Source organism: Carcharhinus amblyrhynchos, chromosome 6 (assembly GCF_965287045.1).
Source record: "Carcharhinus amblyrhynchos chromosome 6, sCarAmb.v2.hapA, whole genome shotgun sequence".
NCBI lineage: Eukaryota > Metazoa > Chordata > Chondrichthyes > Carcharhiniformes > Carcharhinidae > Carcharhinus > Carcharhinus amblyrhynchos.
This window is the reverse complement of record NC_137329.1, coordinates 63,886,995-63,904,953: the sequence shown is the minus strand read 5'-3', so window position 1 is coordinate 63,904,953 and position 17,959 is coordinate 63,886,995. Positions and strand designations below refer to the sequence as shown.

At 42.8% G+C, this 17,959-nt stretch overlaps 1 protein-coding gene across 1 annotated transcript in view; it reads right to left on the bottom strand.

Annotated features, from left to right (window-relative positions):
• LOC145344349 (mucin-6-like) overlaps positions 1–17,959 on the bottom strand; it is a 185,967-nt gene that overhangs the window by 71,493 nt on the left and 96,515 nt on the right. Inside the window, exons 21-22 of the mRNA XM_080191478.1 lie at positions 9,446–9,587; positions 9,231–9,341 (exon numbers count right to left, since the gene is read on the bottom strand). Of these exons, the coding sequence (XP_080047604.1) occupies positions 9,231–9,341; positions 9,446–9,587 (253 nt within the window). The remainder of the gene's footprint in view (positions 1–9,230; positions 9,342–9,445; positions 9,588–17,959) is intronic.

Sequence of the window (17,959 nt, the reverse complement as noted above, 5' to 3'; positions counted from 1 at the left end):
TGAGTGAAGAAGTTCCTCCTCAACTCCGTTCTAAACTGCGCCCCCCCCTTATCTTGAGGCTGTGCCCTCTAGTCCTGCTATCCTTTCTAAGCAGGAAGAATCTCTCTACCTCTACCCTATCCATCCCTTTCATTATCTTCTACGTCTCTATAAGATCTCCCCTCATCCTTCTAAACTCCAACGAGTACAGACCCAGCCTATTTAGTCTCTCTTCATAGTCCAACCCCCTCATCTCCGGTATCAGCCTAGTGAACCTCCTCTGCAGTCCCTCCAAGGCCAAAATATCCTTGCGCAAGTATGGCGACCAAAACTGCACACAGTACTCCAGCTGCGGCCTCACCAGTGCCCTGTACAGTTGCAGCAAGACCTCCCTGCTTTTATATTCTATCCCCCTCGCTATAAAGGCCAGCATTCCATTCGCCTTCTCGATCACCTGCTGCACCTACAGACTGGGTTTTTGCCACTCATGCACAAGGACCCCCAGGTCCCTCTGCACCGTAGCATGCTGCAGCTTTTCTCCCTTTAAATAGTAATCCCTCCGACTATTATTTCTGCCAAAGTGGATAACCTCACACTTGCTAACATTGTATTCCATCTGCCAGGTCCTCACCCACTCGCTCAGCCTATCCAGATCCCTCTGCAGACTTTCCACACCCTCCGCACAATTTGCTTTTCCACTCATCTTTGTCTCATCAGCAAATTTCATTACCCTACACTCAGCCCCCTCCTCCAGATCATCTATATAAATGGCAAATAGCTGAGGTCCCAGCACCGATCCCTGTGGCACTCCACTAGTCACCAACCGCCAATCAGAATAGCACCCATTGATACCAACTCTCTGCCTCCTGTTAGACAACCAATCCTCTATCCACGCTAACACCTTACCCCCAACTCCATGCCCCCTAACCTTCTGAAGCAACTTTTTGTGAGGCACCTTATCAAACGCCTTTTGAAAATCGAGAAACACCACATCCACTGGTTCCCCTCTGTCCGCCCTACTAGTCACATCCTCATAGAAATCCAATAAATTCGTCAAATACGACTTCTCTAAGACTTGAAGGAAATACTAAGGGAATGATGCACCGTTTGCTTTTGCAAAAATATATAAAACTCAAATGACCTATTTTTCAAAGATGAATGTTGGCAATCCTCAACCAATTCAGTCATACATTTTCCTAGTTGTGTGCAATAGCAATTAAATGTTGAAAGTAATAAAGTGAGTGCCCCATTGCACTTACTTTGGGCTATTCTATTCAAAAGCAAAATCTTCCTTTCACAAAAGTTCATGTTAAACACAGGGCCAGTCTGCTCTGTTAAATCAGGAAGGATACAAGGATGAATTTTTAACATGCCATCAGAGCATACGACTGATGTTGTGAATGCAGCAGGACTATTTAAAATATTTTGCTGGAACATGGTCCATTTCCTGCAGTGTGTGACATACAATATTTAAAAGCAGAGGTGAATGCTTATAAAAAGGCACATACACTGTGAACTGTCAAACAGAAAAGTCATTTAAATCCCTTGCTCTTTAAATTTTGAAAAAAATAACCAGCCTGCCTTACCATAGAATCCCTGTCTGGTCTTGTGATCATAATTTAAGTGATTTAAGTCAAATAGATAAAAAGGGGAAGTGTAATTAATAAAACAATTTTTTCAAAGGTTATGAATGTTTAATGGCCTAGTATGATTCCAGGATATTTTGAATAATGTGGGAATTTTAATCCAGATACAAATTCATAGCAGTGAGAATGACAGTTAACTAAAATTTTCAAATGACTAGGACAAATCATGTGTTGAATTGATCTTGAGTTAAGCCTTCCTGTCAGGTTTAAAGAGTTGTTTCAGACACAATTGCTATAATAAAAACAAAAATTTTGAGTTTGGATACTGAGAAAAAATTAAAAAGGAGAAAATGTTAAATGAAAATGAATCCTGGACCAGGTTCTTATTAGATTAAAATAAAAGGATGGTGATGCAATGACATCCATTTGAGAACTTTTATTCCACTCCTTTTCAAACTAGCAGAGAATTACTCTTGTTTGCTAACAGATAAAGTTCATGACAACTGAAGATGTATTTATATTTCTGCAGGAATTGGGTACTGCAAAACATTAAGGTTTTGAATTGTCAAATATGCTCAGATGAATTGACCCATTTTGCTCTAAGCAGAATGGATCTTTTGTGTTTTGTGTTACAGGTAAGTATGTAGAAAAAGTTTTGCAATAGCTGCAAAACATTTGAGAATTTATTTGAAGACTCATAGTATTGCAGCAATAGTCAGTCAGATTCAAAATCTAGTGAAAGGAGGACGAACATCTAGTGCAGAGTTACGAAAGACAGAATGGACAGAGGAGTGCAAGGTTTCATTCACCACTAATTTAGCAATGGCACCATCTTCAGAACAGCCAGATTTAATTCACCCATTTCACATATAAAGCCATAGGAGATCGTAAGCAACCTGTAGCTTATTATTCTAACAAGCAATCAGCAGTTGCTGCAGGATTTAGTAGATGTATTCAAGCTTTGGACTGTGTAGTAAGGGGAGTTAAAGTGAGCAAACTGATTACATGTTTGGGGGAAGTGATTCTACACACAGAGCACACCCTTGTACAAATTTATGGACAAAAAGGGATTGGTTTAGGTTAGTGGGTCATTGTTTTGTAACTGGTCGGCGCAACATCGTGGGCCGAAGGGCCTGTTCTGTGCTGTAATGTTCTATGTTCTATGTTCTATGTTCTAAATTCTGAACATGGGAAGGATGAAGACTGTGTCTGACACCAGAAGGGCTCAATGGGAGAACTTGTGGCTCCCCAGAAATAGGCAGATTATTATAGTGATGTTAAGACTCACAATACCAAGTTGAAGTCCAACAGGTTTAGTTGGAACCACGAGCTTTCAGATTGCTGCTCCTTCATCAAGTGAGACACACCTGATGAAGGAGCAGTGCTTCGATAGCTCATGATTCCAAATAAACCTGTTGGACTTTCACCTGGTGAGGAGAGACTTGTTACTGTGCCTACTCAGTCCAACGCTGGCATGTTCACATCATGGCTACTATAGGTATGAATGATGGAATTAATTCAGTGGGACATATGAGCATTGAAGGAAAGGACCATGTATGTGATATACAAATGAGAGATGAGGAAGTGAACAAGTTAAGAGAAGAACCCTAGGAAGGGGAGAGGGGCTGGGGGATGTGACTCTTCTTGTCGACAAGTTACTTTTGAAAATGTAATTTAAGACCACCAACAAGTGATCAAATTATGTTACTGTCTGGAATGTACTGACAAATAGAAATGTTTGATTTCTGTTTTCAAATGTTATGAAGATAATTTATTGGACTGCAAAATTTCTCCAGGGCTCATGACTGGGATATGATAATAACTAGAGGAATGCATCAAATTAGATAGGGATGGTAACTGAATGTGGAAGTAGAGACTTGTGCCAAATTCTACCATCCCTCCCACTACGGAATCGGAGTGAGTGAGGGGCAGACAATGGAAATGTCTTTTGACCTCGTGTGGAAATTTCTGGTCTAGTTCGAGCCAGGCCATTAAATCCTGCCCCAGGAGCCAAAATAGAAAGTCAGGGTCAGGATACTGGGTGCAATTCAATGGAACATTTCTATCTGGCATTGAAGTATATTCAAGCAAAACGAAAGTATAGATGGGGCTGATAAATTGATAGTTTTCTCATGGTGGTGCTTGTGTCATTGTCTCTGGTTTTTGTAAAAGGAACAAAATTCGATACTGTGGCTGCCACCCAAGACAATTGGACCACATGTGGGGAGATGAACAAAGACTTCAGATTCTCTGATAAGATCATCTGAGCATCAAGAAGGTATTGGCATGATATTGAGATACTGCACAAGTATATAGATGAGTTATGTGCAAAGTAACTAATATGCAGGAAACTAGTTCAAAATTAATTTAAAACTAGTTCCAAATTCAAGGGTTTGAAAGTACTTGCAATTATGCATTGAAGAGCAGGTTTCAGGCATGCAAACTACTTGACAAATAACATGGCATGAAATAATTAATGGATCCAGCAGAGGGAAAAAATGCAATTAAATAGTCAAGGCACTGACACTTATTCCATAGAGAAACCAATCTCAAAATAATTGGACTAGAATTCAACATGCTGATATCTGTCAAAATGAAAAAAATTAAAAAGGCAAGGGTAAGCAATTTGGATTGGGACAATTAATGGCCTAGTGGCAAGGAAATCTGATGAGGGGGAGCAATGAGATCGATACAGATAAATGAAGCACTGGAGAATATTTTAAGTCCGTGCATGATATGATTTTGAATGATATTCAGTGAGGTGATCTGCAGGAAGGGAGTGTCAGAGAGAAAGGAGCATAAATCTAATTATTCAAAAGTTAATGGAATTTAATACAAATTATGATGATGAGGAAACTGGAATCTAAAAAAGAAAGTGGATTTTCTTGTTGCACAGATCATCCACTCAAGGGATAAAGAAACGAAAGTAATTAAAAATATTAACGAAACAAGATGTGAAGGAGTAAAATCTCACCCTGTGAAAATCAATTTGGAATGACCTTTAATGCACATAGGAATCAATGAATGGATTAAATAAGATAGGAAGAGTTAAAATTTCATCTTTCAGTTATAATGATGTGGTTCAGCTAGACTCCTGCCTACACTTAAAGGAGAAAACACGAAGTGAGACATTTGACACACAATAGTAGAGATTTTGGGTGTGACCTTCCCATATAAAAATTGTTAAGTGTTATAAAAGTCTGAAAAACAGGTGTTATTCATGCTGTTCCTTTCAGTTTGTCCTGCAGTGCAATTGTTTGATGCTTAGTGCAACGAAAGAGCCTACAGGCAATTCCGCTGGCTTCAAGCACATGACCCGCGCAAAGTGGCAGCTGTAGGTCATTAATGTGGGGGGAAGGGTGGTGGTGGGGAAGATTGCAACATGTATCGCAGTCCCACACTTTACAAAGAGGGAGTTAGGACCAATGCTGGACGCGTGGAGAGGAGGGCCATCTTTTAAGTACAAGAAAACCATCATAACAGCCCTTAACAATACCTCGGTATGCTTTTTCACATCCTATTTAATAACCATAATTTGATTATGGTTATTAAATAGGATGTAAAAATTTAAATTATATCATTCTAATATTTTGATAGGATAGTAGTACGAGCTGAAGACTCGACATTAATAATGTAATCGTCCCAGATTTGGCAAAGTCCAAAGTTGGGCAGGTGAAATTATGTTTGACCCACTGACATTTGTGGTGCCTTCTAACATGAGTCTGCGTGGCAATTAGATTGAAAAACGCAGAGGCATAAGTTTCACATCTGATCGCTGACAGGCAGCCTCTGATTCACCCAGCCACTATCACCTCAAAGCTTAGTACACCCCAAGAAAGAGGATTCCACTGGGAAGTCATAGTGTTTTTTATTCATTTGTGAGGTGTGGGCATTGCTGGCTGGACCAGCATTTATTGCCCATCCCCAAGGGCATTTGAGAGTCAACTACATTGCTATAGTTCCGGACTCATACGTAACCAGACAGGTAAAGATGATGAATTTCCTTTCCCAAAGGACATTAGTGAACTGGATGGGATTTTACAGCAATTATCAATAGGCACTACATTCCAGATTATTATTGAATTCAAATTTCACCATCTGCCTTGCTGGTATTCGAACATGGGACTTCAGAGCATTACCCTGGATCTCTGAATTATTAATCCAGCAACACATGGGTGGCACAGTGACACAGTGAGGCACTTCTGCCTCACATCGTCAGGGACCAGGTGACTGTGTAGAATTTGTATATTCTTTCTGTGTCTGGATGCGTTTCCTTCACGTGCTCCGGTTTCCTCCCACAATTCAAAGATGAGCAGGTTAGGTGGATTAGCCATGGTAAATGTGTGGGGTTATGGGGATAGGATGGGGGAGAGCATTTGGGTAAGATATTCTGTTAGGGATTCAGAGCAGACTGGATAAGCCAAATGGCATCCTTCTATACTGCAGGGATTCTCTGACAGTGCCACTACACCAATACTCATACCAATACACCAAAATTCAACAACACCTCCCTTGAGTGCCTCCTGAATGCAGTGAAGGCCACAATGTAATTTACCCATACTCTGGTGGAAAAACCTCATCCAAGGTGACATATTCAGCATGGAAGGCAGTGGCAGTCAGCACTAATGCCCTCTGAATGAGGATAGCATCCAGTGGCGCAAGGGTGAATAATCTCCTCCGACCCGCCAGAATAAGTCACACTTTACATCACTGATAACTCACACCCATCACACATCTTCAGGGATCTCACTTAATGCTAGTTCAAGTGATAGCGCCACGAACTTTCCCATAGACATCATTATCTTCCTTGCAGGTCATGTCCTTATAATCTCCATGACCCCAATCACCATCCACAGGTGCCTTATCATCTGCCTTGGCATGCGCCATGCTTACATTTTCTGCATCTGTCTCCATGCAGGACAAGTTAGCTCACAAATAAAGGGAGAGTTCCCAAATTGATGGAAGGATGCCCAAACTCAAGGGGTGGAATTTTTTGAGAAAAATTCGAAGTGTCCAACTAGTGTGAAAATGGGAGAGTTGCAGATCCCTTTTTTGGGTGAATTTTTACTCCCAATCATATGCACTTAGTGCTTGAAAAAATGGGGTAGACTGTTTCTAGCTTCTAGAGGCAGTGAATGAGGCTAAACTCATTAGCCTGATCAGGCACAGAGTGAGATATCGTGTATTGCAGACCTCACTGACTGCACATGTGCAATTCCAGCAGCAGGGACCTGACAGAGAGAGAGATCTGTCAGGCTCTGTTGTTGCAGCCAGCCTCAACCCAGCCGCCCCATTCACAATCTCAGGAACCTGTAGCCGATTGTGAACCCCACACTGCACAAAAATATAGCCTGCGCCACCCAGGCCAACCACGCTCCCCCACAGATTGCATGCAGAGCAGCAGCCGGCTCTACTCCCTCCCTGGTTGGGCTGTCCACAGCAGGCCTAGCCCTGTCCAGGCTCCAGCCAATAGGTCTCTCCCCCAGAGGCCCTTCCCCTCAAGGTCCTGCCCACCCCCCCAATACGCCCCAATCCTTCAGACCCTGGCCCAGCACTGCTCGATGGGTAATGTCAAGGTTCCTCAACAAGCCCAAGGGGGCCTCAATAGTCACTTAATGCAATGGGCAACGCAACTGCTCCCCGTTCATGGGGAGCAGGTGTTTTCCTCGCCAAAGAGGGCCTCTCCCAGCAAGGCCACAAAGACAAGTGAGCACAGATGATTGAGTGTCGGGCTTGCAAAACATATCCTAATAAACATTTCAATAAATTTAAATAATTTATTCAGCCTGCCGCCAGAAATGAGCAAAAGGCCAATTGCACCATAAACCCGATGCTGATAAGGTTGCAAGAGCTGAGAAATCGGGTGCAATCCTGATTTCTCAGATCTCGCATGGGCGGGGCAAACTGGTAAAACCATGGCCAAGGTTCTCAGATACTTTGATGAAAGTGCAATTCAGTTTTGCCAGTGAGGATGTGTTGATGGTGAAGTTGGCAGTGCTGAATCAGATAAGCATCCAGCAATGCAACATCCATCAGAAATCTAAAGAGAAAGTGCTGGAAAATCTCAGCAAGTCTGGCAGCATCTATAAGGAGAGAAAAGAGCTGGTGTTGAGTCCAAATGACCCTTTGCCAAAGCAGAAATAACTACTGAGGGTGTTGCCTCCTATTTCTCAGGCCCCTGCCATGCACTAATGACCTCTGATTTCTTTTGCAGACACACCTCAGAAGCAATCAAGGTGCTTATGAACCAGATACTGGACTCTAGCCCCAAGAAGAGCACCAATAGCCATTTAAAGATATGGACACTGAAGATCATTCACAGCACTCACTGACACCATCTAACAGTGCAGGGACACACACCTCAGTAGGACCTATTTGTATAGTAACCTGGAACTTCAATCTCCTGAACACATTTCATTGTCCATAGCGGGTGGTGGCAGAGACATCCCAGGGTGGCAACACTTGGAGGATTGCTGGGGACCTAAAATCTGCTGAGACCAAGTCAGATAATGAGCCTCTGGAGTCAGTCATGCCTCAGTTTGCTGGAACTCCAAAGGCAAGATCAGAAATATTAGGAAAGGTTGTCTGGTACACTCTTCAAATTGCAAGGTTCAATGGATGAATCCATTGCCTTAGGACTGAGGTGATAGCAGCGACAGGCCATAACACTGAGATCAACGCTGGTCAGGTGATGGCTGCTATGGACCTTGGCCAAAGACATCAGTCTGACACTGCTGCAGTATCACAAGGGACAGTTGTCTGCTTGGACCATAAGGGGCACCTGTCTATAGGTACTTAATCACAGGGCAAAGCATTAGGAGCGCTGTCCTCAGATAGTGCATCATGGCCACCTTTCTAAGGGGATATTCTGACTTGTCCAATGGTACTGTCAAACCACTGAACTCACTGAATTTAGAAGTCTGTGCATGAGGGATTAAATGTAAGGCAGCAATTATTGACACATATTAATGCTGCTTAAGTTGGCACAATTGCATGATTAGCCTGAATCATGCAACCGAGCTCAAGGTAACGGTTTCAGCTGTAAAACTGCTCGTATTCGACATGTTTTTCCATTTGTCTTGCCTCTGTCTTGATACCATCTCCATATGAACACCCCACCCCAGGTAATTGCATGGAACCTTCAGTACCCACCACATTGCCACCCTCCCTCCACTCCCCCCTAGCCCCCCTCACCCTGCAATGAAGCTTGTACCTCAGGGTTCCCTTCCCTCCCTTCAGCTCTGTACTAAAGCCTATTGTCCAGCATTAGGAAGCCATGAAGAAGCTGCTATGCAGACTTGGCTGTGAATGTGCAGGCCCTGCTCCCACCCACATCCCTGAAGGTGCAAGATGCTTGAGCACTCTGCCAGCTTGAATACACTCACCTCTGAGTCCCCCTTGGATTTTTGCTCATCAGATTCATATGTTTTTGAAACCAGTCACACATCGTGCCATTCTGAGATCATGCTGCCATGAGAATTAATTTTGACACTTCAAATTGCCTTCTTAAGACCATTTAGGGAATGGGTAACATATGCTGATATGCCAGCAACATCACATTGCATGAACAAATAAAAAAACACAGTTGCTTTGCAGACTGTTGTCAATAGCTATGTACATGAACTGAAATGACTGAAAATATATTTCAACGCTAAACTTCCTTACCTTAAAGTAGACCTTTATGGACTTAGTGCAGACTACTCCCGTTTTGCCACAAATAATATTTTCAGAGACTACCTTGAATGATGGCTGTCTGTAATTAACAGAACAAGCATCCTAAATAGACAAATTGCACATATTGGTTAAAATGCAAAGAATAAATGTGCACAGAGATCTGAATGCACGCTATAAAAGATATCTGGAGAGATTTTAATTATTACCTGAACTAAGGTATATTCACAATTGCCATCAAATACATATTGCCTTCCATCAAATGTAGTTATATGCCCTTCTCCATGAATTATGCAGGTTGAAGGACACTTTGCATCTCCTGTACATTCCCATTTACCATGAATGCAGATACTATTCAAATACAAAATGTTGTTATTAAATTGAGTGAGTTATATAGCTACTCAAAAGATTGCTGAATAACTAAAATATTTTTAAAGCAAAATACTGCAGATGCTGGAATCAGAAACAAACCAAAAAATGCTGGAAAATCTCAGCAGGTCTGGCAGCATCTGTGGAGAAAGAAAAGAGCTATTTTTCCACTATTGCAGTTTGACAAATCAGATAAAAGGGAGGGTTTGTGGTGAGTCTGGATGACCCTTCATCAATATCATAACCATCCATTTCCAAATTCTAAAAAAATTGCATTTCTGTAGTGTCTCTAACATGGTAAAATGACTCAAGGTGGTTTCTAAGCAGTTCATTCATCAAAATCTGACAAGATGCAGAGGAGCTATCAGGGCAAACAATCAAATATTTGGTCAAAGATGTACATTGTATGGAGTATCTTAAAAAAGAGAAAGGCAGAAAGACCAAGGTTTAAGGAGGAAAAAAATCAGAGCTTGGGATCCAGGAATCTGAAGACACCATTGCCAATGGTGGGGTGATTAAAATTCAGTACCTTCATAAAAAGGATTGAGTTGAAGGAGAAGGAAGTATACCCTTACACCCATCCATGTTAAATCCAATCTGCCAAATTTTGGTCTAGTCATCTAACCTATCCATGTCAAATTGTGAATTTCTTATTTTCTCATTACAACTTGCTTTCCCATTGAATTTAGTGTTATTTGCAAATTTAACTATAGTACCAACTATCCCTACATCTATTAACATAAATTGTAAACAATTGGGGCGGAACAATGTGGCATCCCACTAGCTAGAGCTTGCCAACCAGAAAAAGATGAATTTATACCCACTTTCTACTTTCTGTTGGTTAACCAGTCCCCTATCCAAACAAATATTACACCAACCCCGTGGGATCTTACCTTTTGTGTGACACCTCATCAAATTACTTCATGAGGTCCAGATATATTACACCTATAAGACTGCCATTATCCACTTTGTTTGTCACATCTTTGAAGAGCTCAAGTAAATTATCAAACATGATTCACGCGTCACAAAACCATACTGGTTCTGATGGATTGCATTTTGACTTTCCAAATGTTCCATTACTACTTTCTTAATACTTAATTTCAACAATTTCCCAGTGGCGAACATTAAACTAACTGGTCTGCAGATTCCTACTATATGCCTCTTATCCCTTTCTGAACAGAGCACTATGTTAGACTTTTTGTAATCCACTAGAACCTTTCTGGAATACAGAGAATTTTGGAATATTAGTATCAATGCCTCCTCTACCTCTGCTGACACTTCGTTTAATACCCCAAGATGTAAAACATCAGACCCTGAGGACTGATCTACCTTTAATCCCAGTAGTTTGCTCAGTACTCCTTCCCTAATGATGGCAATTGTTTTAAGTTTTCCCTTTCCTACAACATGAGCATTACCTGTTACCTTTGGGATGGTTTTCATGTCCTCCACTATGAAAACCGAGGTAAAATATTGATCTAGTGTTACTGCCATTTCTGTGTTCCCCATTATTAACTCCTCAATCTCATTCTCTGAGGAACGAACATTGACTTTAGCTACTCTCTTCCTATGAATATAGTGATGGAATATTTTGCTATCAATTTTTATATTTTGTGGGTGGTTAATTTCTTCATTTATGTGTGCTCTCTTCATTACGATTTTAGTAACCCTTTGTTGGTCTTTAAATCCCAATCCTCCAGTTTGCCCCTGACCTTTGCAATAAAGTATGCAAAGTTTTTGCTTTTAACATCCCCGCTTGGTCACAGCTGCATTTTCTCTTTCTTATGGTATCGCTTTGTTGGAAAGAATTGAATATCTCCTTAAATCTCTGTCACTGTTCTTCAACTGTCATACTTTTCATCTGACTTACCTTTGAAATTCAAGCATGCAATGATCATTCTTCCCTAGAGTATCCTTTACTACAAGATCATTTATTCATCCCATCTTGTTACATAATGCTAAAATCAAAATAACCTGCCTGGTTGTTTGACAAAGTTTGTCTAAGTGTTGGGCGGCCTTGAAACTGGGAAAGTTTCAGATCAGGTTTTTAGGCTCATCTTTAATTCTCTCGCCGCCCCACACCTCCCCCCAACCCCATACGCACTCTGCCCTGCAAAATTATCAGTGAGTCCAATTCTTGCTGCAGAAGCCTGTGGGTGGGGCTTAACACACCCAAAATACCACAGCTCCAAATCGGAGCCGCCAACCGCGCATGCGCAAAACACAAGTAAAATAATGTTGCTCCCCTGTCACACCCTTCCCAGGCTGAATAATGCCCCTCTGCTGGCCTCCACGGACATTCACCCCCCAACTTTACTGAACCTCCACATCCACTTCCTCCTCCAAAATGCCTCCTCTCTGTTGCACCAGGTTGTGCTGAGCAGGGCACACAACCACAACGTGGGGAGAAATCAGGGGCTGATTGCCAGATCGGTCCAGGCACCTGAACCGCATTTTCAGGACCAATATGCACCTCCTCACTCTTGATCAGGTGGCATCATGGGCCTCATTCTACCATGAATTTGCCTCAATCACAGGCTTCCGCACAGGCATCATCAGCTAAGTCCAAAGCAGTTACCCAATGTCACCCACAAGCTGTCTCTACAGCCTGGGCTCCTCCTCAAAGACCTTCGGTATGTCTAAGCTCATCAGAATAAAACTGTCATGCAGGGGATATCTGGCACAGACATGCATGATGTTCATCTTTTGGTCACAAACCTGCACATTCAGGGAGTTGAACCTCTTTCTATTGAATCTTTGTGGATTCCTGACTGGGCATTGAGACGGCATGGTGCAGACTATGGCCCCCGCTGCATTAAGCATCCCTGGTTACATATCTTGCAGTCTGGGCTTCCTGCTGGGCCTGGTCAAGGTGAAATTTGATATACTGGCCAGCCCAGGCATACAGGGCATCCGTGACCTCCTAGGCACAAGTATGGACAGCTGAATCTGAAATGCCATCTCTGCTAGGGGTTTGGAAGGAGCCAGTGACGTAAAGGTTCAGAGCGGCCATCAATTTGACAACCATTGAGAATGGGTGATCTCCCCTGCCCAGAGGTGCCAGCTCCTTCAACAAGTGGCACAGAAACAGCAACACAGCTCTCCCATCCCCCACCCATAGCCTCCCCAATTCCCCACCAACACAGTCTCCCCATCCCCCATCCAGCCCTCCACCAACACAGCCGTGACCCCGCATTCCCCACCACAGGCTCCCTGTAACACAGCCCCCACCATCCTCCACTCACAGGCCTTCCAGCACATCCTTCAGTTGGATAAGTGCTGCGTGGACTAGGACACAGCAGCATCCCCAAGACCCAAGGTCAGTGCTGAGACCTGGGTCCCTGCTGCAAATCAGACATCAGACATCATGCTCAGAAACATCCCCCCAAACTCCCCCACACACTCACCAAGCCTTCCTAAACCAAAACGCAACAACCGAAATGCCAAGAAATGGCCCTTATGAGCAACACAGAGCCATCCGATGGTAGGCACTTACCTCCTCACTAACCCTCATTGGTGTAGCACCAGAATTGGACTTTTACGGAGCATGTCTGTTCCAGACCAATTTCAGATTGGGTGAAAGCGGTGGTAAAGGCCGACGTGCTGGTAAAGTGGGGTGTGCAGCTCACTAAGTCATCATGAAATATGTGCAGATTTATTTAAATTGACATTGTGCCCATTTCAGGCGGGTTCCTGATCACGGCCATTTTTGGGCCTTGGTAAAGTGCAAACTAGCTCAGAAGCGGGCACAGATTGTATTACTCACCTCACACCTAACTTTACTAAATTGCTGAAATCCCGGCCATTGTTTCAAGAAACAATCTTTAATACATTCTATGAACTCTCCCTCAAGGCTATCCTTGCTAAATTGATTAAACTAGATGACATGCATCTGAAAATGACTTATTATTGTCATGCCTTTCTTACGAGCCCCAGTATTTCCTTGTTGCAGTACAGCCCACAGAGTGTGGCACACATTGTGCTTGGTTGTCCCATTCTTCACAACCTGGTGCTTCAACTAGTAGAGGAACTGCTGAGGAGGGGATGGAGGAGCAGCACAATGTCCTCAGATTGTAGTCCTACTACAAAACTACTATCAGGGAACCTATAGATTACACTCACTAGGGACTTCTGTCCCTTTCCATTTGTTTTTTCAGATGCTCGGAGGCATCTTCCTCAACCCAGGGTGCACAAATGGCTCCTGACATTCCTGCAGATGAGCAAGAACCAGTGTTGCTGAAGACCTCATCTGTCAAGGAAACTGATTGCTCACTTAGGGCACCATGAGACTTGAAGGTCATCCCCTGTCCATGGAGTTAAAAGTCACAGCCACACTCAACGTGTGTGACTGGCACCTGCTAGGCCTCCATGAGTGACTTTCGCAGCATCTCGCACGCCTCTGTACACAAATTCATCCAGGAGATAGACACACTCTTCTCTAGGACACACAACTTAATTCATTTCAATTCGAATCATACCATCAAGCCAGGATGAAAAGCCAAGGGATTCTCACTGATGCATGGCTTTCCACAGATGCAAGGTGCCAGCAACTGCATTCAGATGCCTTTCCAATCCTTGTGGCATCGAGGAGTACAGTTTGTGAACAGCAAAGACTTCCACTCCCGAAATGCTCAGCTGGTCTGCATCCACATGAAGCAAATTCTCCAAGTATGTGTTTGGTTCCTTGGCAGTGTACATAACTCAGATCCTGAGCCATTCTCAGATCATGGTAAACCATGTTTGAGGGTCTATACTAGTTAATGTTGGCTCCACTGAGGACATCGCTGTTGATGTCTCTGCAGAAGCCACAGAGTGCAGCTGAGATGAGATATAATTGGGATTAGTGGAGAATGTTAAAGATGAGGGTCCATTGCCCGAACTGGTCTGATGGAGCCTTGCAGTACAGCCCACAGAGTGCGGCACACATCGTGCTTGGTTGTCACATTCTTCACAATCTGGTGCTTCAACTATTAGAGGAATTGCTGAGAAGGGGATGGAGGAGCAGCACAATGTCCGCAGATTAGGAGAACATTGATGTGGATGAGGAAGAAGAAGTTCTGCAGGAAGAGGATGGCAGCTATGCAGCAGTGGCAATGGCCAGACAGGGCAGAGGAGCGTGCCGCATGCTCATTGCCACCCAATTGATGGAGTGTGATGAGGTGAACCACTCAGGATATTCCATCATCTTCCCATTCCTTCTATAAGCATTGCTCTCTTTTCCGACTGCTGGCAGTGCACATCCTCACTGATAAGGTGTGTCATGGGGACCGAATGGTTCCCATGGTCTCTACATTGCAGGAGAATGGTGACAATGTGCAACAGTGACAGTGCATAGACCCTTGAAGGACTATGGATGAATCTCTGACACCTGTCCAGCTGATGGCAGTTTGCTTATTCTCATTGACAAGGGTCATAACATGGTGATAACATGTGAAGGGTTTCACGTCTCCAGATCTAAGGTCATTCATGGTGATACATGCCCTTGAAGTTCAGTGTCACTGAAGGCTGAAACTGATGGAATATGGAGGAACACAATAGGGCAACAGGTTTTCCTTGGGACAGAGGAGCAGTTGGAGCGAGCTCATGTTCCTACACCATGGAGTTCATGTATGCCCCGCAGCACTGCAAGTCAAAATATCTTTCAATAAGATCTCCACAGCGGTCACGACCTTCACTGTAAGGATTTAGTTGCATCAGAGTGTCGGCGTTATCTCATCGGGCAGGAGGTGGCAGGACTCCTCCATTAGCCTTTCAATCCAAGCTATACCACTTCCTGATGCTTGTGACTTTCTTTGGATCTCCAGAAACTGAGGCATGATCAAGTCCATAACTACGCATCAGCAGATTTCAGGCATCCAGCAATCCTATGAGTGCCGAAACCATGGATGACCTGCCTCCGCTTATTATGGATCAGAAAGGGTGAGGTGCATCCATTCAGGGGCAATGGTGAACTTAGAGGCAGTCTTCCTTGCAGCCAACAATTGCCATCAACGAAGGAGAAATGGCTGGTGAGCTCTGGGGTGGCCTATAAATGTAGCACCCCCATTATTAACACACTGAGGTAATAGTTGAGTGGGCGAATCAGAAATTGTCTGTTATCAACCTTTACCAAATTTAGGGGAAATTCCACCCAGAGAAAAAGGGAAAATTTAATGCAGTCCTTATTGGAAGATTTGGGAAGGACAGTGGTTTATTAGTAATATCACTGGACTAATAATCCAGACACTAATGCTCGAAGGACATGAGTTCAAATGCCACATCACAGTTGGTGGAATTTAAATTTAATTAATAAATCCGGATATCAAAAAGTGGTCTCGGTCATGGTGAGCTTGGTATTTAACATAGATTAAGGTGAAAAACCATCTGGTTCACCAATGTCATTTAAGGAAGAAAATCTGGTATCCTTATTTGGCCTGGACTTTATGTGACTCCATACCCACAGCCATACGATTAACTACTGTCTTTAGGTCTCAAAGTTTAAGGACAATTAGGGAAAAGCAAACAATGTTGGTCTTGCCAGTGACACCCACATCCCATGAAGGATTAAAGAAAAAAATGGTTGTATCACTGCCAGTCCTAAAGTTCTCAGAGCACTTCTAGAGAGAGGCAGACAAACAAGTCTTGTTTCTTTCAGAACCAAGCAGAAACTGACTGTTTTAAAACATTGTGTTTCCTGCAAGCTTAGCTCTGCCCACTAACCAATGACTCTGTCTCGTGTCAATCAACCTAATCAAAACCCTGAAACCCCAAGGGAAACCCAAATAAACACAAATGTATTAACCCCGTTTCGACAAACAAACTATTAGCCAAAATCAGTTGTTACCCTTCATTATTAACATGGAATCACATTTTCCCAAACAAATGAACATGTTATAAAACATGGTTCACTTTTAAACTTACCCTTTGCAAGAAATATAATAAAAATATATTTAAGGCACAGTTTCATCACAGATGTGAAAGTGAGACTTAGTCGAATCTCATGCAGTGACACATAAAAAAAATGAAGTTTGTGTGGTGAAAGGCGGTAGTGTAATAGTATTGTCGCTGGACTAGTAATCCAGAAATGCAGAACAAGATTTGGGATCCTATGTTTAAATTCCACCATGGCATCACTAATGATGATGGCCGTGAACCATTGTTGATTGTTGTAAAAATCCATTTGGTTCACTAATGTCTTTTAGGGAAGAAATCTGCCATCCTTACCTGGCCTGGCCTCGATGTGACTCCAAATCCATAGCAATGTGATTGACTGTCAAATGCCCTCTGAAATGGAGGACAGTTAGGGATAGGCAATAAATGCTGGCCAAGCCAGCAACATCCACATTTTGTAAATGAGTAAAAAAGTTGTGCTGTCTTTCTACTAGCACAGATCACCAGCCTGTTAACAGAGGCGAGAGCTTGATGGGCACTATCCCAACTCAAGCATGACTGACCAGGAGAATCTCCCACTCTTACCAACCATCACTGGTATATTGGAAGGATTTATAGACTGATGAACAACTTGTTTAGCCGCACATTTATAAGCATGCACTTCATAGGCATCAAATCTGGGAGTAGGACTTAAACCCAGAGCTTCTGACTCAGGAGTAGGGACATCATCAATGTGCCATAAGGTCTCCTCTGAAAGAAAGGTAGAAATTGGAAGCAAACATTTTCCAGTCAAGGTGAGAGCAGTCATCAATGTACCAGAAAAAATAGTGAGGGAGGGGGGGTCTGAGCATGACTAGAATCAATAATCCACATATCCCACAAAAATACAGGCATAGCTAGTACCCATGGAGGTTTCTATAGGAGTACTTCTTATTTGGAGGGAAGAAGTGGAATTAAAGGAGAAGCTGCTCAGTGCAAGAACAAATTCAGTCAGGTAGAGGAGTGTGATGGTGGATGGAAAGTGGAAGCCTCTCTGTTAAAGGGGAAAAAAAACAACAGATCACTGGTGGAGAATGGAGGTGTAGAGGTATTGGATGGATAGGAAACTGGAAACAACTTATCAAAATTATAAAAATTATAATTATAAAATTATCTCTCAAATATTCCTGCAATACATCTATTTTTGCCTGCAAACTATATCCTTATTTAGTATCTTTACATCTGCATTTACTTCTGAATCATCCTGAAATCTGTAGTTTCCCTGAAGCCTTTGTCAACATCATTGCTGAAGATGCTGAAGAGCGATGACCCTTGCATCAATCCCTGCATTGCTCCCAGTGTAATTAATTAACATTAACAACTATCTTAGGTCTATGAAAATAAAATAATTTACTGTTCCAACCCAAATGTGCCGATCAACCCCCATAAGGAGAATTAAGACAGCCAAAATAACAAATGATTTTGAAGAATAGCTGTAATTTCTTATG